Genomic DNA, 24739 nt, shown 5'->3' with positions numbered 1-24739 from the left:
CAATAGTATTTTAGGAAGCATTTACCCACAGTTCAACTGATTCACCGTTTTAGATATTTTATGCATTTGTCAATTTTTATTATATAAATATGCAGCATTTTATTTTTTTTATTTGAACACTTTTATTTTAACATTTTTCAAATTTTTTTTATTATCATGTATAACTTTTGGCCTTTTAATTCTATTTTTAATTACTTGAGACATAAACAAACATCGCTGTTTTCATTATTGTTCCTTGTTTTGATGTATGATTTCCCACTGAAATAGTTTGAGGTAGAAAGGTGTGTGTGTGTGTGTGTGTGTGTGTATAGCTCTTAAATATTGTTAGAAATATCTGCAGCTGTGGTTCTGACACACACTCATTAGTAAGCATTACACTCTTATTATTTAAGCTACAAGAGCCCAAATAACTCATTATTACTGAACTTGAGTGTCACTGCCATCAAAACATGTAAATATTTTCAAATGTCACTTGAGTTTACGTGCAAATAAAACATGGAGAGACACTTTTGTTTTGATGTAATTTATTTCCACAACATGGTACATTAATATGGTGTAAAAATTAGTGTCTTAGTGGTGGATCTGGTTTAAATACCACTTTGTGAGAAATAACATTCCTGTGTTGACATCTGCAGCTTCTGCTCCTCATGTATGTGAAAGCCTGAAATGATCAACGCAAGTACACAAAATCTCTTAGCAAAGCAAGTTCAGTTCATGCATCACTGCGTTCCACTATTCATAATGCAATGCAAGAACGTTTCGCATCTTCAGCACGGCGGGCGTTAATGTAAATCAGCGTCCTCTACAGTTTCTCAAGGAGTCTTGGTGGAGAAACGGCTTTAAGAGTATGATGCTTTGTAAGGTTTGACTCAAGAGGGTTTGCATCCTACTTTACTTTCACATGTGAATTACTTAATGAAAAAATAAGCAAGGGATTTTATTTTAACATTTGAGATGCATGCTTCACGTGTTTTCTGATCAAGTAAAGGTGAGAATAAGGTCAGTAATATCTCCAGATGAACTCTTCCTGGACTGAAGCAGCTCAGCTTTACTTGATTCTCCATCAATCATGTTTTAGAGTCTCAAATCTGATCCTCAGGATCTTTTGAGGAGCGTTTGTTTCCAGAAGCTTTACTTTCACTGTTCCTCAGCGGAGGAATGATCTTCACAAGCCTCCAGAACATCTCACATCTTCTGAGGAGCCTTGATTTCTTCAGCTCTCAATCACTGTGTTATATGTGCGGATCATTTACATCTCATCTCATTACTGGAGATATAGAGCACAGACTCCTATTTATCTTTAGTTGGACATCTGAGTAGTTTGTACAAAAGCAGAACACATTTGCGTCTGTGTTTGTGTACTTGCGCAGGGATTCTTTCAGGGCTTAGTTTTTAACTAAATGAGTATCTCAGTGTGTGTGTGTGTTTTGTGTGTGTGTGTGTGTGTGTGTGTGTGTGTGTGTGATCAGAAAATCCCCATTTGGCTCTTCATTACAGAATCAGACTGAGCAGATGTTACAGACAAACTCTGATGTATTACAATATTCCCACTGAACATCATGATATGAAGATAGTCTCTTTAAGTCTCTGACATTTTACACACATTGCAACGGCAAAAAAAAAAAAAAAATCACTCAAAATTTCTTGGGGAACGAGAAAAACGTTCAAAGGATCCAATTTCCTGTGTGTGTGAATGATCGGGTGATTTGAAATGAAACACACGGTGGCTTGAATGAAGACTTGCATTGATCTGAGCGTGACATGAACACTGATGCCCTCGAAATACTTGAGTGAGAATGTGTTCGTGTAAGGCAGACGCATGCTTCATTCAGCGCAGTTACACGTCGACGACATCCTCTCATTTGTCTTGCTCGTCTTTTTCTTTGTCATGGTTGGACTGTTTCTCTTCTCGTTTGCATCAGTAAATACACACACACACCCCTGCTGTCCATCACAGCCATTCTGTTCCGTCATTGGTGGGGAACCTCGGGGGCGGGCTTCTTTTTCAGAGTGTCTATAATTGATTGGACGCCGCGTTTGACGCTGGACGTTACGCGGCGGGTGACGGAGTCGGAAGGGGGCGGAGTCAAGGAGCCAGACTTCCCCAGACACTTCTGATACCGCAACTAGACAAAAAACACAGATTTAACCCATAAATGATGTACTATACACTTCACTCTACAACTTAACACTAAGTACAGAATCTGTGGCATGCTGTCGCTCACACCAGAAAATAAACTGGTCATTCAAAACTAATAAAAACTTATTTTGAATTAAACATTTTATGAGTGAACGTAAGTTGTGTGAACAAAAAGCTGAATGAGTGAATGCAATGTAAGCCAACAATTTTTGTGAGCTATCGCAAAGTTTCTCAAACACAAACATTGTGTGAGCTAACAAACGTTTCTGTCAATGCAAAATGTCTAAAGCAAACGCAAACATTGAGTTAAAAAAATGTAAGTTTGCATTAACTATATTTTTGAAATCTTGTTTGCACAAAATGTTTGCGTTTACTCTCCGGACTCATGCATTCTTTCTAACTTTAAAACCACTCAAATAAACATTTGTTAGCTAACTTGATTGCTTTTGTTTTCTAAACTTTTAGTTTGCTCTCAAAACAAGTGCAGTGCCTCGAACTTTGTTCGCTCGCAAAACGTTTGTTAGCTAACATGCTTGCATTCGCTCAAACTATTCACACAATGTTACCTTTGCGTTCTGTCTCAATTTTTGTGTTCTCTAAAATCTTTTTTGGTATGCTTTTGCTCAAGAAGTTGTTCATCCACAAATATTTTGTATTTGCTCTCAAAACCTTAAACTCAAAATGATTGCATTCTCTAAAGTTCTGCATTCGCCAAAAATTCTGTTAGACTGAGTTCAATCAAAAACCTGTTAATTCAGAAAACTTTTCTAAGCTCACAAAATGTTCCACTGAGAAACTTTGCATTCAGTCTCAATTTTAACATTCGAGAAACTTTGTGTTTGCTATCAAAACACATGCGTTCCCTCAAACTTTGAGTTTGATCTCAATGTTTCTCACAGTGTTTGCATTCATTCAAGAAACTTTGTTCACCTGCAAACTTTTCCGTTCCCTAAAGAAATAGTTTGTATGAAAAACTTCTGCATTAATTCTCAAACTGTTGTATTAGTTTAAACGTTTGTAAGCTCACAAACTGTTTTTGTTCGCTCACAAAAATGTTTGGGTCAATCTCAATTTTTGGTCACCCTCGAAAAAGTTGTTTGCTATCAAAACACATGCATTCCCTCAAACTTTGAGTTTTACTCACAAAACTTTTGTTAGATTGTGTTTTCAAAACGACTGCATTCATTCACTTTTTTTGTTTGCTCTCAAACTGTTGCATTCACTCGCAAAATATTTATGCAAGAACATTTTTATGTGTTTACAAATGCTTTGTTAGCTCATGCAATGATTGTTTTCTCACAACACGTTGTTTTCTCCAAAAACTCAATGTTGGCATTTGCTCAAAAAACTTTAGCTTTTTTTGTGTGTGTTTGCTCTCAACATTTGCGTGCGCTGTGGGAACCTTGTGTTGGCATTAAAATAGTTTTTTTTGTTATCATAAAGCTGTATTTCTTTATGTTAAAACACTTGCATAAAATATTCAGTCTGTGTCAAATTAAAAATGCAGCTGTATCTAAATCAGTTTTGGGTTTACTTGAGAAACTTTAGTAAATTTTGTGTTAAGCCACAACTTTTAATTCGCTCAAGTGTTCCTTCTCAATATTTTACCTCGTGATTTCCATGTGACGTGTGTTTATCACTCACCACACAGGCTGACTGCACGGCCTCAGACACGCTTCCCGCGTTGGGTTCACACCAGAACACGTGACACTGGAAGTGCTGGTTTCCCGTGTCCATGATGAAGGCAAACGTATGGACATCACGTCCCACGCCCATGAAAGACAGGAAGCGAACGCGACACTCCACTATGACTTCCTCTTCCTCTTCCTGTCCGAACAGAAGAGAAATGATAGCAATAAACCTGTCTATCTGATGCCACCAGCTCTGAATTACTTTCAGAGGCCTGTGAATGTTTCATCAGGATCAAAGCAGAAAAAAGAGCATGAGAGACACAGTTTTGACTTCTGTGAAGTGTATTTGTCCTCAGATTTTCCTGGTGTCCATATGTACCAAGTTTTGTGTCATTTGGACATTTTAAACACAAAATATACATGAGAACTAGACATTAAGGGCCAAACTTGGCACATATGTAAGTGAATAAATCAAATTTTTTTGGATATCAATTGAATATCAAATTGCATTAGTTTATATCTGCAAAAAAAAAAAACTGAACACATTTTTGTCTCTAGAGGACATTTCATGATAAAAAGCATTAAAATATAATCTTTCCCCATCTCTTTTTTTCCCAATTGCATTTCTTTTTATAGGCTCCATAAAATACAGAAAAAGTGAAGCACATGTTTTTTGCTTTTCCCTCAAGTTTTAAACAACTCGTTTGCTCACAAAAAGCTTGATTTAAGAAACTTTCTTTTATTTTGACTCACAAAAGTTTTTCATTCCTTTAACAAACTATTAGGTCACAAAACTTTAGCATTCACTTACAAACAATCTGCGTTCACTCTCAGACTTTGTGTTTGCTCAAATGTTCTCAGAGTTTTTAGTTTTCGAGAAACTTTGCGTTCACTCACGAAACAATGTACGCTTAAGGAACTTTACATTTGTTCACAAAAAGCATAGTGTTTTCCTCCCCTTAAAGCACTTACACGAATATATTAAATGACTTAAATTGTATTTAAGAATGGAATTGTAAAATGTATTTAAACCTTTTTTTGCATTCACTCACTAAGATGTAACATTCCCTTAAGAAAATTTTTGTTAGTTTACAAAATGTTTTCACAAAACAATATTTCAGTGCTTTTTGTGAACAAATGCAAGGTTTCTCAAGTGAACACAGTTTCATTTCTTTATTTAAATTTTTTTTTATAAACACTTGCATGAAGTATTTGGTTAATGTGTTAAACAGTATTACGAATGTATATGTAAGAAATGTCTAAATCAGTATCCAATGAAAATTACATTTCTTTTAGACTAAATTTCATGACAGTCAGACAAAATCCAAGGATTAGCTTGTAAATGTTTGTCTATGCGGAGATGGAAATGAATGTGTATTTGCTGTTAACTTACATTTTTAACAAAAATGTGAATCTGATGAATGTGTACACCTGAGTGGGAAGTTTGAGGTTTCTGTGAAATGTACAGTGTCTGATGCACAAACTGTTTCAGGGCAGAAGGAAATGTAGAACTTGTCACAGGAATGTAAAGCGTCACCTTTTCTTTGACGACAGTAATTGTGGCGTCAGCAACATTGAGCAGGACGGGGGTCCAGTCCTCTTTCCCTGCGGAGGACATCAGACTGTCTATTGCTCCATTTATCATATCCATTCCTGAAACACATCATTTGAGACAAAACATTAGTTCCTTACAGTTACACAGAAGGATAAATAAAGGTTCAAATAAAGAATAGTGTAGAAATGAGTTTGCTTCCAAAACCTAGTGATCTGTCTGACTGTCAGCATCCAAACAGAGATGAAGCACAAGAGTGACTGATTAATTTGTCAAGCTGCTTTGAAACAATGCATATTGTGAAAAGCACTTTACGAATAAATTTGACTTGACTGATCTGAATACGCTTAATACAGGCATCATACAAATGTAAATCATTACATTGTGTGCAAAAGACTCGTCTCAGAAGTGACGTGATGCTCTCTCGCAATGTGTTGGGGTCAATCTGATCCACACTTTTCAAACTGCTTGAAATACTAGTTAAAGTATTTATTTTCTTTTTCAAACTTGGTGAATATTTCTCATTTAAGGTTAAAAATGTGCATGGAGAATTTCAGAACATAGATGTGTTTTGGAAAGGCTGCACAAAGTTTCTTAGGACTTTTGTGTTGGAGTCAATCTGACCCACACTCGATATTCAAACTGGTCAAAATACTGGTTAAAGTATTCATTTATTTTTTAAATTTGGTGAAGATTTCTAATTTAAGGGTAAAAATGTACATGGAGAATTTCAAAACATAGATGTGTTTTGAAACGGCGGTACAAAGTTTCTAAGGACTTTTGTGTTGGGGTCAATTTGACCCACATTTGATATTCAAACTGCTTAAAATACTGATTAAAGTATTTATTTCTTTTTAAAAATTGATGAATATTTCTCATTTAAAGTCAAGAATGTACATGCAAAATTTCAAAACATAGATGTGTTTTGAAAAGGCTGCACAAATTGTTTTACGACTTGTGTTGGTGTCCATTTGATCCACACTCGATATTCGAATAGCTTAAAATACTGGTTAATGTATTTATTTCTTTTTAAAATTTGGTGTATATTTCTTATTTAAGGTCAAGAATGTACATGCAAAATTTCAAAACATAGATGTGTTTTGGAAAGGCTGCACAAAGTTTCTTAGGACTTTTGTGTTGGGGTCAATCTGACCCACACTCGATATTCAAACTGGTCAAAATACTGGTTAAAGTATTTATTTATAATTTCATTATCTTAAAATTTGGTAAATAGTTTTCATTTAGGGTCATGAATGTGCGTGTAAAGTTTCCACACACAGATGTGTTTCGGAAAGGCTGCACAAATTGTTTTATGACTTTTGTGTTGGGGTCAATTTGATCCACGCTCGATATTTGAATTGCTTAAAATACTGGTTAATGTATTTATTTCTTTTTAAAATTTAGAGAATATTTCTCATTTAAGGTCAAGAATGTACATGCAAAATTTCAAAACATAGATGTGTTTTGGAAAGGCTGTAAAAAAATTTCTTACAACTTTTTAGTTGGACTCATATTGACTCGCCCATTGGTTTTCCATGCAATTTGCCAAAATCAACACTTCAAAAGACACTTAAGTCAGGTAAAAAAATAAAATAAAATAATAAAAACACAGAAAACCCTTATTGTAGCTTGACATACAGGAAAATATGCAATACATGTGAATTTGTGTAATTTAAGACTCGAAGTTTACTCAAAACTGAGATTTTTCTTTTGAATCATGCAAAGTGGGGGAGTCGTGGCCTAATGGTTAGAGAGTTTGACTCGCAATCAAAGGGTTGTGAGTTCGAGTTTTGGGCCGGCAGGAATTGTGGGTGGGGGGGAGTGCATGTTCAGTTCTCTCTCCACCTTCAATACCACGACTTAGGTGCCCTTGAGCAAGGCATTGAACCCCCAACTGCTCCCCGGGTGCCGCAGCATAAATGGCTGCCCACTGCTCCAGGTGTGTGCTCACAGTGTGTGTGTGTGTGTGTGTGTTCACTGCTCTGTGTGTGTGCATTTCGGATGGGTTAAATGCAGAGCATGAATTCTGACTATGGGTCACCATACTTGGCTGAATGTCACGTCAAAGAAAAGTCACTGTGTCTTAATTTGATTATCACAGTCTAAAAATAATAAAGAAAATCTGGCTTGTTTTGGATCTCAGCTGTGAGAAACACATTTCAGTAATATAATATTTGATTAACCGGCATCTCAAGCTTATTGTAATGCATTTTTTCTTATGTAGTTCCACTTATTTCTGTAGTGCTTTAGGCAATACAGTTTGTTTCAAAGCAGCTTCACATTGATAAACAAAAAAATAATGGAGCTCATAAATCACTCATGAAACTAGATTAATTTCAGCTGTAAAGCAGCTCTACAGAAGACAATAGTGTCATTATTCAGCTCATTTTGAATCAGTTTAGTTTAATAACAGTTTATTTAATGAGGATGCCCTTGGTTTTTGTTCAAATGAAGTGAGTGTAATGTGTGTGTTTTACCTATAGGTCGCACTACTGATGTCATTCCCAGGTAAAGCACATGGAAACTGTGTTGTAGGTCAGTCTTTGGAGTTGGAAACTCTACTGAAGAAACACACAGATGAGAAACACGAGCTGAACATCACGCAGAAGACTTCACTCATCAGACCATGCACCGGTGAGGTACTGTAATCTACGCTCTGAATGCATTTGCACAGAGCGGGAACCTCTGGCATGATGAAAACAGAGCAAAGCATCCCTCAGGAGCCTAGAAATCCTGTGCTGTGCATATTGCATTATAAAACAGCTAGCGGACAAGCCATATTTGAAGCAGCTGTAAGCTGCGATAGAGATGAGACGGATGTAATTGCAGCAGCAGCAGTGATTCTGTGTAACATGGGTGATTTAATTGCATTTTAATGGGTCAGAAATGCAGCTTTCATTATCCCACTGATCATTGCTGGAATTTACAGCAGGAATGAAATAAAGCGTAAGCGTGTGCTGACGGACCATCACTTTATTTACGGACTCATACTGCTGGAGCATGAATTTACAATCCTCCAAACACACACATACACACAAAATATATTCACATCGAAACAGCTGAATATGCCTTAAAGAACAGCTTATACAGTAGGTCTATTTTTATTTGTGTTTTAGCTGCAACGAAACAATGCATCGCTGTGTTTACGGAGCAAAAACATCATGGGCCAATGAAATACAAGTATTTGGGTCATGTGAGCAGCACTTTAGATGCACGTTAAGTTCTTAAATTAAAAATTAATTTTCATTGAAATAAACTAACCATTTTGGTGCAAAAAAAAAAGTTTGAGATCATTGTGATTTGCATCATTTTCATGCTTGGCTCATTTCAATTTTATTTCAGGCCATCTGTGTGTTTTGTTCATTAAAAAATAGCACTCAACAATTTGGACTCACTGATTAAATTGACTTATTTTAGCCTTTTTTCAAACAGACTATGCTTACTAAATTGATTCAATTAAGTAGAATGTTGATCGTGCCTAAACATTAATTTATATAAAAAAAAAGAGATTTCTGAGGCAATTTTAAAAGTGAATTCTAGAAATGGAAATTAATAGTCAAAGTTTTTAAGGACATGGAAGGTTTTTTAATGTTATGCCAAGCTCTAAAATGTATAAAATAAAAGTAATCACAAAAATGAGAAAAAGACTTTGAAAGTTCTGCTAATATGGAATGTAATAAAGTGATTCTAAAAAAGTTTGAAAACACGCAGTTTTTTATTACAGAAAAAAAGGTAGAAATTGCAAAAAGGCTAAATATAAAGAAATAGCTATTTATAAAAAAGGAACCCTGTTCTCACAAAAGACTAGAAATAAAAACAAAGTGTAAACCCTGAAGAACATTCAGTTAAACTTCTGAAATCATGAAATTTAATTATTTCTAATTATTTTGTAAACAAAGCTTGAAATAAACACTGCAATAGTTCTAAAAAATTCATTATGAAATAAATTACAAATAAAAACCTGTAATCACTGGCAATAAAAAGACCAAATCCAAAAAGAACATTCAAGTTAAAATTCTGGAATTCAATTATTTTAATAATTTGATTTATTTTATATGGACAATGCTTTGTTTTTAAAAGCAAAAGTTTGAAAAAGAAATGATTCAATTACTTTAGTTTGAAATGAACTTTTGTATTACAAAAGGCCTTCAAACAGCGCCTTGGAGTCAAAAAGGTCCCTCACAATCATCAAATGTCCAGATTTGATTGGTCATGTGACTGAACATCATTGCCTGTGTGTGTGAAGCTCTCACCTCTCAGAGGAACATCTGAGCTGAACTGAGACGAGGAGCCTGCGACGGGACCCATGCTCCTGCGTTCAGCCATAATCTGAGAAAACAGACAACACGACTGAAGAAAACAGCCTCCTGTCAGTCTCTCTGCTCCTGCGGGTCATTAATCTAAATCTGAGCTCAATGTTAATCAAAACCTGTGGATGGACGTGCTGAGCGAGCAGCTTCACGTGAGGATGGACGACGCATAACACAACCCACGACACAAAGATATACTGTAAACACAGATATTTTCCCAAGACGACACATTTATTTTTCCACAGAATGACAGAAAAGGCTTCAGGTCAAACTGGACAGATGATTGGTTGCTGAGGCTCTATCCTCATTAATTATTAATGAGCATGATAATAAATATCTGACTAGTGATTCAGTTTGTCAGTATGAAAGCGACATGCTTTGAATTTGTGTGGATTATTTCTGGATTCTAGCTCCTCACCTTCGAGCAGATCTGCTTCAGGCTGCTGGCGACGCTTTCTGCAGGACTGTCACATTGAAACACGTGGCATTTCAACACACGCGAGTTCTTGTCACAGGCCACATACGCAAAATCCCTGAAACAGAACGAGAGAGACACTCTGTGTTTAAGTTTGTAAAGTAAGAATCAATAATCGGGTTTAAAACAAGAAACACAGCCATTAAAGTGTGTTACTGTCACAGGACTCAAGAGGGCGCTAGAGTTTCCTTCTATTGTTTATAATTATAAACTCAAGTTAATAATTATTAAGTTAATAATCCTGAGTGAGTTTAAGGATGGAAGATTTGTAGGAAATACTTTTAATTTTCACTTTTTTCGCTTTATACTGAAAATTACACCATTTACGAAAATCAAAATTTTCGAGCAGATTTACACAAATTGAGCAGGCAAAAAATGCTAATTTTTACTTTTTAAATTCAAACAATATAAAAATAAAGAAATAAAAAATGCTTGCTTAAAATCAAATCAAAGTAGAATTAAATGTAAAAACAATCAAAATAAAAATCTCAATACAAAGCAATTAAATAAAAAAAATGCAACATTTAAAATTAAAACAAGAACATCAAAAAAATTAAATAAAGTCCTTATTACAAATCAATAAAAAAAAAAAAAATTACAATTAAAATAATTAATTAAAATAAAAAAATCATGCATGTCATGACCGTTACCCAACATCACAGACCCGTGAACAAGTTTAAAAGAAAAATATTAAATATTATTAAATATTGAAATATTAACTTGATCTCAGGGGGGCTTCAAGTACATATTTTGCCTGAAAGAGGTTCAGATGAGGAAAAAAAAAAAAAAGCCCATGTAAATAATTAAATCACAGGATCGTCACACAGATTCATCATGTGATTCATCAAACGTTCACAAATGAATATAAATAGTGTTCAGATTGAAGAGCATTAGCAGCGTGACTGTGTTAGGCATTAGAACAGGACAGCAGCTAATGAGACACCAGCAGAGAACCATCCATCAGACACAGGCCTGAGAGAAAGAGTCAGCTGGATGAATATCTAGAGCTGTGTGTTGTGAATGTAAAGGTTAATGGTTTTGTGGCCATGTTTCAGTGTCACTCGTGACATTCAGAGTACAGCGGCGACCGCCAGCAACCCTCGATTCAACACACTCAAACTATTTCTGACATCCAGAGCAGCTCGATCTGAGCAAACCCTGACAAAATACACAAAAACACTCTTCTGCTGATTAAACGTCTCTATTATATCATGCTGCTCCAAAAGAGTGTCATTTTAGTACATCAATTTAACTAAATTCATTTTGGTTTTATTCTGAATAATTGTGCAGCCTTAGTGGCTGGTTTGGGTGTGTGTATATATATATATATGTATGTGTGTGTGTGTGTTTTAGTCCTAACTAACTACAAAAACCTGAAGCAATGCAGTTAAATTGTCAGAGTCCATATTTGTAGTAGAAGGCTGATGGAGGATGATGATGATCATGGGTTCACAAGTTTATTTAAATTTGAGTCTGAATGTGGCTTTCATGTGTCTGAAACCTGAATTCCCTATAAACCACATGAACTGAAGTTCATGTAAAAAACTACACAACATACTGACACACTCTCTGTCTGTCTCCACTCGCTACCTGCACATGAAGAGACTTCAGCTGACACACCAAATCACAGGAGTGTGTGTGTGTTTATCAGAAGTCTCAGAGCCCTAGCGACGAACCCATTCTGTCTGTCTACACACACACACACAACACACACACAAAATTTAAAGGATTCTAAAAGACACAGAAACTGAAGGGACTCTGTGAGGGTAATGATGAACTATATTATACTTTCAACTCACACTGTCAAATACTAATGAAAGCACTGTTTATAACGAGAACATTACACATGTTTATCAAGCTGTCTGTATGAGACCCTGCATTGACTTCTGGCATTCCTATATTAAACTAATGAGTGCCGGTAGATGAGTCAATGCTCACTCTCACTAGTGCTGTGCTGAAACCTCTATCACTGAGTGTGTAAGAGCTGTGTGTGTGCTCCAAACCTGAATAATTAAAGCATTAAAACAGGGAAACTAAATTAATTAATTAAGCATTTACAATTGCACACTGAAGGAGAAACACTCTTTTCTGCATATTAACCATCTGCAACACCCTAGCAACCACCCAAACCACAAATGACAGCCTAGACACCGCACCAGACATAGCAACCACCCAAACCTCAAACGACAGCCTAGACACCGCACCAGACATAGCAACACCTTAGCAACCACCCCCACAAACAACAGCCTAGACGCCGCACCAGACATAGCAACACCCTAGCAACCACCCAAACCACAAACAACAGCCTAGACACCACAGCAGGCACAGCAACACCTTAGCAACCACCCCCACAAACAACAGCCTAGACACCGCACCAGACATAGCAACACCCTAGCAACCACCCAAACCACAAACAACAGCCTAGACACCACAGCAGGCACAGCAACACCCTAGCAACCACCCAAACCACAAACAACAGCCTAGACACCGCACCAGACATAGCAACACCCTAGCAACCACCCAAACCTCAAACGACAGCCTAGACACCGCACCAGACATAGCAACACCTTAGCAACCACCCTCACAAACAACAGCCTAGATACCGCAGCAGACATAGCAACCACCCAAACCACAAATGACAGCCTAGACACCACAGCAGGCACAGCAACACCCTAGCAACCACCCAAACCACAAACGACAGCCTAGACACCGCAGCAGACACAGCAACACCCTAGCAACCACCCAAACCACAAACAACAGCCTAGACACCGCAGCAGACATAGCAACCACCCAAACCACAAATGACAGCCTAGACACCACAGCAGGCACAGCAACACCCTAGCAACCACCCAAACCACAAACGACAGCCTAGACACCGCAGCAGACACAGCAACACCCTAGCAACCACCCAAACCACAAACGACAGCCTAAACAACACAGCAGACATAGCAACACCCTAGCAACCACCCAAACCACAAACGACAGCCTATACACCACAGCAGACACAGCAACACCCTAGCAACCACCCAAACCACAAACAACAGCCTAGACACCACAGCAGGCACAGCAACACCCCTAGCAACCACCCAAACCACAAACGACAGCCTAAACAACACACCAGACATAGCAACACCCTAGCAACCACCCAAACCACAAACGACAGCCTAGACACCGCAGCAGACATAGCAACACCCTAGCAACCACCCAAACCACAAACGACAGCCTATACACCACAGCAGGCACAGCAACACCCTAGCAACCACCCAAACCACAAACGACAGCCTAGACACCACAGCAGGCACAGCAACACCCCTAGCAACCACCCAAACCACAAACGACAGCCTAAACAACGCACCAGACATAGCAACACCCTAGCAACCACCCAAACCACAAACGACAGCCTAGACACCGCAGCAGACATAGCAACACCCTAGCAACCACCCAAACCACAAACGACAGCCTAGACACCACAGCAGGCACAGCAACACCCTAGCAACCACCCAAACCACAAACGACAGCCTAGACACCGCAGCAGACACAGCAACACCCTAGCAACCACCCAAACCACAAACGACAGCCTAAACAACACAGCAGACATAGCAACACCCTAGCAACCATCCAAACCACAAACGACAGCCTAGACACCACAGCAGACACAGCAACACCCTAGCAACCACCCAAACCACAAACAACAGCCTAGAAACCACCCACCTCACACTAGGTACCAGCTAAACCACCCTAGTAACTGCATAGCAACACCCTTGTTTTGTGACAGTGAGTTTAGCACGTTTAGTCTAAAATCTAGTACTTCATTGTGCAGTTTGTCTATGGTGAACCTTCATCTGTTCAGTATTAGTTTGTCAGGTTGTACTATCATTGATTTCTCTCTCACACACACACACACACACACCCTTGTTTATACTACTTTGTGGGGTCCTTTAGTTGGCAACATCTTAAAAATGATAAAAAAAAAATAAATAAAAATAAAAATGTAAGCTATAAGAATGTTTCCTGTGTCAGGTAGGTTTAGGTTTATTTAGTCATTTTATAGTCTTATATAAAAGATCATGTCTTTGTGGGGTCCTTAAATTGGTCAAGCTTTCCTTATTGTACTATCTTTGTGCGGTCTTTTGGTTCTCACCAAGTAGTAAAAACAAGTACACACACACACACACACACACACACACACACACACACACACACACACACACAATCATTCACTGCCTCTTTCTGTCCTTTCCCAAAAGATTGTGATTGTTTCAGCATGTCATTAATATCTGTCACCTGCATACAGTCCCTCAGAGACACACACACACACACACACACACACTCTCTCTCTGACTGTATTGTGCTCATATTTGCAGAACAGCAAAAGTCATAAAACATTTACACATTCAGACAAACAGTGTCTCTTCCTCTCTATATTTTTATTGTATTTCTGCTTGATTTTAATAATTCTGCACACAATTATGCATGGACTCTGATGTGCTGAAACTGAAACCATACGACATCCAACACATAATAGAAAAACACTCATGTTCATATAGCCTAAACATGCACATTTCATAGACTTTTCTATAAAACTAATAATAATGACTCTTCAGTTTGATCGTCAAAGTAAATCAAACACACACACGAGTGCATGGAAACAGCAGCAGTATGATGCAGTAGTGTGTGTGTGTGTGTGTGTGTGTGTTACTCACACTGATGTCACTCATCAGCATCCAGCTGCACTCTGCATCATTACTCCCATCACCAGGACGGCCAGCATCCAGCACAAACACACTCTCTGAACCCGCTCTGATCTCCCGACCGTCCCTCCGTCTCTGATCCGACCCTCCCTCAGCAAACACACACACGCTCTGAGAGCCCAACACACTCCGACAGCCTGCTCTCTCACTCCCTCTCTCTTTCTGTCTCGCTCTCTCTCTCTCTCTCTCTCGCTCTCTCTCTACTGCTGAGGAAGAGATGCTGGGCGATCAACAGAAACACAGGAAGTGGAAACGAGAGGATGGGACGAAACAAACCCATAATGAAGAGGAATATAAAAAAGATAAATTAGGCAAAAAAAATTAAATAAAGAAATACGGGAAAAACAAACAATTGAAACAGAAGAAAACACAAATTTGAAAAAAAGTGTTGTGTTTTCAGAGAATTAAAAAGAATGAGACACTTCAGCGCTTATAAGTTGAAATAAGAGAATGTGTTTTTACTATCAGTGTGAAACAGAGATGCTATGAAAAGAGGGAGGAGTCGACACACACACACACACACACACACACTCTCTCTGCTCCATATATAGAGCTGTGACTTCATCGCTTCAAAACCTCGTGTGCATGAACACAGAAAACGCTGAGTGCTCCAAATATAGTGCAGTGACTTCATCCACTGAAATACATTCATTCATATTGTATAGAACTGTGTGTGTGTGTGTGTGTGTGTGATGTTTCTCTACAAATGAAGGGAAAGAAATGCACAATCTTCATTTTCCTTTCTTAACCAGGTTTATGGGCTCTATCATCTCTATTCCATCATTATCTGTCTGCATCTCTTATTATAGTACTTTTCCAAGTAAACAAAAAAAAAAATATATATATATATATATTACATTTGCATTAATTAATTTAGCATTTTAATGTCTATCATTTTATTAATGATTTTTTTATCTTTATTTTTATAAGTGAAACTAAAATGGAAATGTTGAAGGATTAATTTGCTACAGAAATCACAGAGAGTGAATCTCGGTCTGCAGCGGCACCTGCTGGTGAGCGCCGGTGCTGCAGATCAAACTCAATGAAACAGGCCAAACTCTTTTTCATCGATGACAGTCAACATGTTATAAAACAGCAGTTTAATTTTAATGAAATCTTCATCATCCTAAGTTTTAGTAACTTTATTGTGTTTTTATTGTAAGACCTAGTATTTATTTATGTAATTCAGTGTATAGTGCACACTGACTCATTGAAACTGTATGCAACACAAAGACTAGGCTTCCGGAGGACGTCACTGGATTCTCTCACACACTGAGTCAATGAATGAGTGTGAGACATTCATCACTGATGCCACACTACTGTATACTACACACACTAGCACTCCTGCACACTGTCTTTATCACGTATGATTTGTCTTTATGCATTAAATACCCAAATGTCAAATGATCATAGAATACATGCACATCCAAAAAAGCCTCTTTATATCAGTAAACATTAGAAGAGTCAGTGTAATCGAGATCCGAACCTGCTGAAGCCCCGCCCCACTCCCCACACACGGATGCAGCTGATTGGCTGAGAGTGCAGGAGGGTGTGGTCAGCCGGGTGGATGAGGGTGAGCGTGGTGTCCTGCAGGACCAGCAGCATCATCTGTGTCTGAATGAGAGAAGAGAGACAGTCATGAGTTTCTGAGTGAGAGCGGCTGAGCGGGAGTCTCTGTGTATGCGTCTCACCCGCCGTCTCTCCGTCTCTCTGCGCTGATGCAGCTGCTGGATGCAGTCGCTGACCGCTGCGCCGCTCCTCGCTGACCTCACATCTGCGTCCTGCACCTCCAGCCAGCCCAGATACTGGACCGGAAACACCTGCAGCGAGAGCTCAGAGTCACATCTACAGCAGACTCACAGTCTCACCAAGAACACACCGGACTCTTAGAAAGCCCAGAGTTCCGCTCCTTGATTCTGATTGGCTGAGCCACATTCAAAGCTGTTCTAAATAACGCTACAAAGTAACATACACCTTTGTTTACATTTGTGTGTTGCTCGGCAACCACTTTGTTGCAACCACAACTGATTCTGAGGAGCTACTGTACATTGTTTACACTGTTTTTATTAATATCATTACACTTTATTTGCTCTGTTTTATTTTGTGGAACCTTAATACGTGTATGGAATAAACGGTTTATAAAAGCAATAAGCCCAGTGAAGCCGTGGTTTACAGTGAATTTATAACAGCTAATGGGTGTGTGTATATATATATATATATATATATATACACATGTTTCTTAAGTATTTTACATATTTCTCTATAAGATTTAAATAGTCTTTAAATAGTCTTAATAACAATAATTCAATGAAATGTGTACAAACAAACAAACAAAATAAAAAATAGATATAAAAATCATATACCAGTTGTATCATTTACAGATTATAGTTTGTTATTGTATTGAATTAGATTCTATGTTTATATTTTCTGCTTTCATATTCATTTCAGTTAAAGTTTTAGTAAATTGGTTGTCTGTTTTTGTTAGTTTTGTTGTTTTTAAATGACATTTTTATTTCAGTTTTAGTTTTTTTAATACATCAGGTTAAGCTAAATGAAAATGAAAACTGTTGCTTTGGAAACTAGCTGAAATAAAAAATATTTTATTTTAGATCTTACATTTCAATTAACATTTAATTTCAGGTAACAGATTTTTTAAAGGTTTTAGTTTTAATTTTAGCTATCAAACTGAGATTTGATAAAAAATGTTAAGATTAAGATTTTTCCATAATATTTTATTATTTAATTATGTCCATTAATGTTCTGAGTAAAAACATTTCCTGGTATCATTTAAAGCAGCACACTTTAATAAAACACCTTTAACAGAAATCTCAAAGTTGATTTTTCTCGTTTTGATAAATTAACACGAATAACTCTTTCATTTATAACTGGATTCATTTCATATCATTTGTCTCTTCAGTCTAAATCGGATTATTGTTTTTTTTCAGATACATTCGTGTATACTAGATGTTTAATGTTGATCTTTATGATGTCATTCTTCTGTTCCCACAATGCACTGCGTTAAACTGCACTGTTTAAACTGCTGACACCCACCCACACACACATACACACTCACGCACACACACACACACACACACACACACACACACACACACAGAGAGAGCAGCAGAGGGCGTCACATCTCTTTATTCTCTCGCTGTTATTAAATCTTAATCCACAGAGCTCATGTAACTTATACAAGGTGCTTTGAACAGAAAACTGTGTGTTTATGGACACAGATTTATTATTCCAAGTCTTTCCATAATATCTGCCCAGGATATAACAAAAGTTATATTATGTAATCGTCAAGAAATTTTGTATCCATAAATCCAGACTGACAGCTTCTAAACTTAATTCTTCCCCCAAAATTAGCTGATTTCCTACTTAAATTACAGAGAACATTTATTTTATTTTATTATTATTATTAAAACATCCCAGTTTTTAATTATGATTAACATATTATAATTAGAGCAACTATTTCAGGGTAGATAGGGAAAATATATATATTTTTAATTTAATAAAAATAATATGTATTTATACTTATAATATTATATTACATTTATTTAGTTTTTATATTTTATTTTACTTATTTTACTTATTATATTATATTATCCTGTTGGAAAATGCTGTTAAAATTAATTTGAGCAACTATTTCAGGACAGATAGAAAAAAAAATGTATTGAATAATAATAATTATTATTATTATTATTATTATATTATATTGTATTATCTTATCTCCCTTTTTTTCTATCCTTGTGTGGAAAAATAATAATTACTATTTTTATATTATATTTTTATCTCCTTTTTTCTATCTGTGTGATTTCATGTAATTCTCAGTCATTGTGTGACACTGCTACAGTATTTTGGTGGTCATTCTCCTAGATGCTCATTGTATTGTTGATGTTTGGTCATTAATGACAGTAAAAACCCTTCTGAGAGTGTTGTGTGTGCAGATGCACCTGTGTGTCCGGGTCGTTGATGGGGATGACGCTGTCTGTGGGGGCTGATGGGACTTGAGCTCTGCAGAGGAAAGCTCGGTCAGTGTGAAGCTGGATGATGAAGAAGATGATGATGATGATGATGTGTTTGTGTTCACCTGTGGTTGATGAAGCTGTACGGGCCGCCCTGAGCTCCCAAACTCACTCGGGTCATCTGTCGCTCGCCCCGTCTCTCTCTTGCGCCGGACTCGCGTGTCTCTGTCAGGTCCTGTACAGAGCACGTGTGCACTGCTGATTATTCTGTATAAAGCACTGTGTTAGTCGTCACAGTGTTTATTTTGAGTGTTTACCAGGTGGTTGTTGTTGAGGAGACTGGCGGCGCGTCCCATCGCCTCATAGCACAGTGAGGAAGAGGAGGCTGAAGAGGCTGCAGATGAAGGAACGGGTTCAACAGAGCTGTCCGACACGATACTGCTGGGCCGCTACACACACACACACAAGTCAAGTCACATTATTCCTGGAGTGTTTCTTCTGAAAAACGTTCGTTGAACTGTTTGTTTTTAAATGTTACTTGTTTCAGAGAACATTCAAAAAGTAACACTGACTTGATGATAAAACGAAATGTTCATCTAAGGAGTGTTTAAAAAGTGTCACTTTTAACATTCCGTTTTCAAAACTTACTCGGAACATTATCAAAACGCTCTTAGAACATATTTTTGTTAGCTGGGTCGCTTCAATCAGCCTCATAGCAACAAACAAAAAAATAACAGTGTTCCAAAAGTCATCAGTTATGATATATATATATATATATATATATATATATATAAATAAAATAAGGCAGCTCTACAGAAAACAATTATTCAGATCAATTCAGTTCAATGTTGATTCAGTTCAGTTCAATAACAACATCAGTGTTGCAACGTTTTTAATGACCATACTGCATTTGTGAAAATTATTTGTATTCTTTTTTCTTCTATTATTGTAAATAACTTTAAGAAAAATGTAAAATTATTATTTAAAATTCTTTACAAATATTGTTTATATTATTTTAGATTATTTAAATTATATTTACAATGATTATTATTACGATTATTATTTAATCTGGTTTTTAAGTGCCTTATAAAAACATTTTAATATGATCTGATTTGAATTATGAAACAAGTTCAGAAGGATTTTTCCATCAGCTTTTGGATTATTAACAATAGTTTATGATCATGACACTGGGGCTGACTAATTCTGACATAATATTAAAAGTATAAAACCAGATCAAACATGACAACTGCATTGCAATAAAACCACTAAACATAAACACACTGTGAGTTGTTGACAAATATAAAGCCCATGAACATTTTCTCAACATCAAGTAAACGACGAGGTTCACGTGCATCTGTTTGATTCTGTGTTGCAGATTGCACTTTGTTACTGGAGAACAAAGAGCGTTTATTCAAAGAGTGTTTAGTCATCACTGAACGCCAGACGACTCTTTCAAACTCTTTCAGTCGAGCAGCTGGAAAGGTTCAATGATATTAATCTGCCAGAGCACGAGTATAAACACAGCTAACCTCTGCAGACCCACGGAGACACCTGATAGCTTTCACAAGATAACCGAGGGCTTACAAAATTACTGATAAACTGAATTTGATGTTTTAGAATAAAATAAAACATTAAAATATCTTGGGCTTGAGATAAACATTCCTTACTTATTTCATGCATTTAACCAAAAACACATTGAAAGAAAGCAAACAAAATAATAATAATAATATATATATATATTTTTTTATTTTAGTTCGTTTTTTATGTCATTAGTTTTATTTTTTTATATATTTTATGTTGTAGAATTAAACATGAAAATATCTTACGTTTGTGTTAAATAGACCTTATTTAAGGCATTTAGTAAAAAAAAAGAAATTAATTTTATTAATATTTTGAATTAATTGTCATGTTTTTTTTTATTTTAGTTCAAGTTTAAGTAATTTTGTTTGCAATTCTTTTCTTATTTTTGTTTTTTTTCTATAGTATGTGTATATATATATATATATATATATATGTATGTGTGTGTATTTATGTATTTAATTTTGACATTTAAATTTAAGTTTTTCATTTTAGTTCATTTTTATTTTATTCCAAGTAATTACTTTTTTTTCATGATTTTAGTTTTAGCAAACAACAACTATTCAATCAATCCTCACGAACAAAGTAATTTCTTCTCATATGAGAAGCTGTTTCACTTATACGTCATGATCGGGATTCGGGAAGAAAAGATGATTGCAAATTCTGTTTCATGCCAACTTCAAAAAAATCAATATTTGTTAATTCAATACTTCCCGCCCTAAGATCCTGTTTCAGCAGGAAATGCATTATGATTATGTGGTTTGAGATGAAGATCTGTGTCTACCTCACTCTGTGCTTTAGTGCAGGGCACAGGAAGACACGCCCTCTTCACCCAAAGCTCCGCCTCCTGGGCAGCGTGGGCGTCGCCAGCCACAGGCTGATCTCGTGGAGAGGAATCAGCAGAAACACGCCAAAGATACTCCTGAGACACGTCCTGCGCCAGAGGACGCTCTTCCCAAACAACTACAACACACACACACACACACACTTCAGAAACTGTCTGTTGTCATAGCAACTACTGCTTCCTGCTACACAGAAGATACATATAAAGATGTGCATGACTTCAGACGCAAACACTACTGCTCAAAAGTTTAGGGTCTGAAAGATTATTGTTTTAAAGAAATTGAAAATTCAATTGAGTTATTAAGGACATATTAAACTGATCAAAAGTGTCAGTAAAGGCATTTATAATAATACAAAAGCTTTCTATTTTAAATAAATGCTGTTCTTGTGAACTTTCTATTCATCTGTGAATCCTGAAAAATAAAATGTATCACAGTTTCCACAAAAATATTGTGCAGCACAACTGTGTTCAACATTAATGATAATCAGAAATGTTTCTTGAGCAGTAAATCATCATATTATTCTGATTTCTGAAGATCATGTGACACTGAAGACTGGAGGAATGATGCTGAAAATACAGCTGTGCATCACAGAAATAAATTACACTTTAACAGAGATTCACACAGAAAACAGCTATTCTGAATACTAATAATATTTCACAATTGTACTGTATTTTGATCAAATAAATGCAGAAGAGCGTATATTTCTGCTGGTCACCTGTGTCCTGAGGCGTCTCCACAGAGGGGCTCTCCTGTGACAGCGTGGTCCAGCTGGAGTCCTCTTCCTCTTCCTCCTCCTCCTCCTGTTTCTCGGGTCTCAGCGAGGGTTCGGGCGACTCCTCCGTCTCATCTCGTCTCAGCTTCAGGCGTAAGGGACTCCTCTGCAGTCGCACTCTTCCCAGAGAACCGCTGCTTTCCGCCGTCCCGTCTCTGACGTGGCTCATGCGCTCGTTGTTGGGCCAGACGTCCAGCTGGTGAACCTCCAGCGTCTCTCTAGGACTCTCCTCCTCCTCCTCCTCTTCCTCGCTGGCCAGCAGGAGCAGGTGGTTCTGGGGGAGGGTGAGGTGCGCCTCCACGTGGTTCTCTTTAGCCCACGTCTGCGCCTCTAGTTTGGGCAGGAGGTGCTTCTCCTCGGGCAGCGTGTCTTTATCTGGGCTGTTCGGGGCCTCCTCTTCTCGATGGTACTCTAGAAAGCTCTTGGTCCTCCTCCTGATGGTGGGGTTCTTCTGGTTGTCCTTCCCCTCCAGCCAATCACAGCTGCTCCTCGCCAGGTTCCTGTCGTTCTTGTTGAGGTCCAGCTGCTCCTCTTTGAGCTGAAGGTTCGTGCCGTTTTTGGCCAGTTTGGGATTGGAGGTGGAGAAGGAGAGCGAGGAGCAGTAGAGAGAAGAAGAGGAGGCGGATTTCGTCGGGGCGGGTCTACGGCCAAAGGAGGAGTGGCTTTGGTTTAAAGAGGCGGGGTTTTGGCGCAAACCTGTCGCTTTTTGGATATTGGTGAGCACATATTTCTGACGACTCTTCGAGCCTTGCGTTTCCTTGGAAACGGTGACCACGCCCTCCTTTATGGTGTTGCAGCTCAGCTGCTGGTTGTGGGAGGAGTGTAAGTTGAGAGAGGTGGGCGGAGTCATCAGCGAGCCGCCGTGATTGGTTGATTCTACAGTCGATGCACTGCGTCTGAGCGGAGGCTTCTGCAGTGACATCATCGCAAACGATTAACCGGCTGCAAAGAGAAAGAGAACAACGGTTAATTACCTTCACTAACTCCTCTCACTGAAAACAGAGCTGGGAACGGATCTTTAGATATTTATCAAAGGAAAACGCACACAACTATAATCACATCTTAGAGCTTTCTCATAGTAAAGAATCTAACAAATGAGATCTTGTTGATATCTCAATCGTTTCTCCCAGACAGAATGATTTGTACTCTTCTCCTGTTCCTCTCAAGTTTCTCAGAAAGAAATCCACCAGCTCAATAATGTCTCAATCTTTTCTTAGATGTGTTTTCTTTTGCATTTTTAATTATCACTAAAGTCAAGTCATGTCAGTTCAGTTTAAATAGTATCTGTGCGATCATTTGCAATCAAGTCAACATTGTTTATATTGACTTCCAGTATTGGGGGTAAGCATAACACATATGTATTTATGTATTTAATCCCATTTTATTGCTGCTGACTTTCGATGATCCAATTCGTCCACACTAATGAGCAAAAATGACTTTAGATAAACAAGCAGACCAGGTCAGATGAGAAAAAGTCACGCAAAAGCAACATAACGCATTACTTTCCATTAAAAGTAACTAAGTAGCACAATTAGTTACTTTTAAGGGAGTAATGCAATATTGTAATGCATTACTTTTAAAAGTAACTTTCCTAAACACTGTTGACTTGCTTGATTTTTATAATTTGTTTAATATATTATTGGATATAATTTTTATTGAATTGTGTTGCTCTAATTATTTTTATGAGCTGCTGACTGGATTGACATAGAATTTAGAATTTATTTAAAGAATGAATAAATCTACGTCTACATTTGTGTCCATTGCCACAGTCCTCTATTTAAGACTTTGCATGAAACACGACTGAGAATGAGAATGAGTGATAACATTTGCTCTGTAATTAATTAGCTGAGTTTCACTGTGTTTGTGACTCTTAGACTCGATCACCTTTACATGAACTGCACAGTCAGCTCAGCGTCTCATGTTAAACTCCAACAAACAGGTCCAGTCCACACCAATACACACACACACACAAACAACGGCTGTGAGGGACCAGGCTGGATATTGTGTTTGCTGCAGATTACCACTGAAGATTATACAGCATTATTCAGCACAACAGCCCGCATGCAACACACACCCACACACACACACATGCGCGCACACACACACACACACTTGTGTGTCAGTCTTCACATGCAAGGCTGTTTTTCTGTGCATCAGCCAAATTATGTTATGACTGAACGCAACATTGATACTGTATTCAAAATTTTATTATTGAGCTCATTAAGATTTACGATTTAAGATTAACAATAACAAATTTAACAAGATTTTACAATTAAGATTTTTAAATATAGTTATTCAAGAAGGCATCTGGATATTAAGTGTATATTTACAGAAAATCATAAATATTAAGCAGTTTTTAACTATTTTACACTTGGAGAAAATGCAGTTTACAACAGTATAGTACAGTACAGTATTGCATAATATTGTAAAACACTTTTTGGAAAATAATTTATGCAAACACTTATCATAATCCTATATGCAATCAAATGTGAAATAAAATTCAACAGAAAAAAATAAGACTTTACTATAGTATAGCATTGCAATAATTGCATATTCTTATAACTGATTTGAATCATTTATGCAATAAGATTTAAAATGAGATACCAGCAGAAATGCAAGATTCAGTAGTTTCACTATGTATTATAAGACACTTGGAAAATAATTTATGCAAAAACCTGATTATAATCTTACAAGCAATAAAATCTGAAACAGGACAA

The 24739-nt window shown here is 37.2% G+C and overlaps 1 protein-coding gene across 5 annotated transcripts; it reads right to left on the bottom strand.

Moving 5' to 3' along the window:
* Positions 1-507: 507 nt before the first annotated feature.
* Positions 508-22963, bottom strand: LOC132113462 (amyloid beta precursor protein binding family B member 2-like). Of its 5 annotated transcripts, none has more exons than XM_059521226.1 (14): positions 21966-22963; positions 21190-21368; positions 19145-19276; positions 18953-19062; positions 18816-18876; positions 16551-16679; positions 16346-16473; positions 10052-10166; positions 9577-9652; positions 7801-7884; positions 5309-5424; positions 3785-3967; positions 1311-2126; positions 508-868 (listed from the first exon to the last, which is right to left on the bottom strand). In XM_059521226.1, the coding sequence occupies exons 1-13, from the start codon at positions 22945-22947 to the stop codon at positions 1971-1973; spliced, it is 2451 nt and encodes an 816-aa protein (XP_059377209.1). In that variant the 5' UTR covers positions 22948-22963; the 3' UTR covers positions 508-868; positions 1311-1970. The 5 variants fall into 5 exon arrangements, with proteins under 5 accessions (XP_059377209.1, XP_059377211.1, XP_059377210.1 ...); XM_059521228.1 differs by having other exon boundaries at positions 3785-3961; XM_059521227.1 differs by having other exon boundaries at positions 7801-7881.
* Between the last annotated feature and the right edge of the window lie 1776 nt (positions 22964-24739).

This window comes from Carassius carassius, chromosome 33, assembly GCF_963082965.1.
Source record: "Carassius carassius chromosome 33, fCarCar2.1, whole genome shotgun sequence".
Taxonomy (NCBI): Eukaryota; Metazoa; Chordata; class Actinopteri; order Cypriniformes; family Cyprinidae; genus Carassius; species Carassius carassius.
The sequence above is the reverse complement of the archived record's forward strand: the minus strand, read 5'-3'. Positions and strand labels throughout refer to the sequence as shown.

What these genes read in the sequence shown, in the direction of transcription:
- LOC132113462 (XM_059521226.1), bottom strand. Translation starts at nt 22,947, where the DNA reads ATGATGTCACTGCAGAAGCCTCCGCTCAGACGCAGTGCATCGACTGTA. An exon ending in GTGGGGCGGGGCTTCAGCAG is followed by an intron (nt 10,167 to 16,345) that starts GTTCGGATCTCG and finishes GTTCTGTTTCAG; the next exon opens with GGATTTTGCGTATGTGGCCT. An exon ending in CCGTGCAGTCAGCCTGTGTG is followed by an intron (nt 2,127 to 3,784) that starts GTGAGTGATAAA and finishes TTTTTTGTCTAG; the next exon opens with TTGCGGTATCAGAAGTGTCT.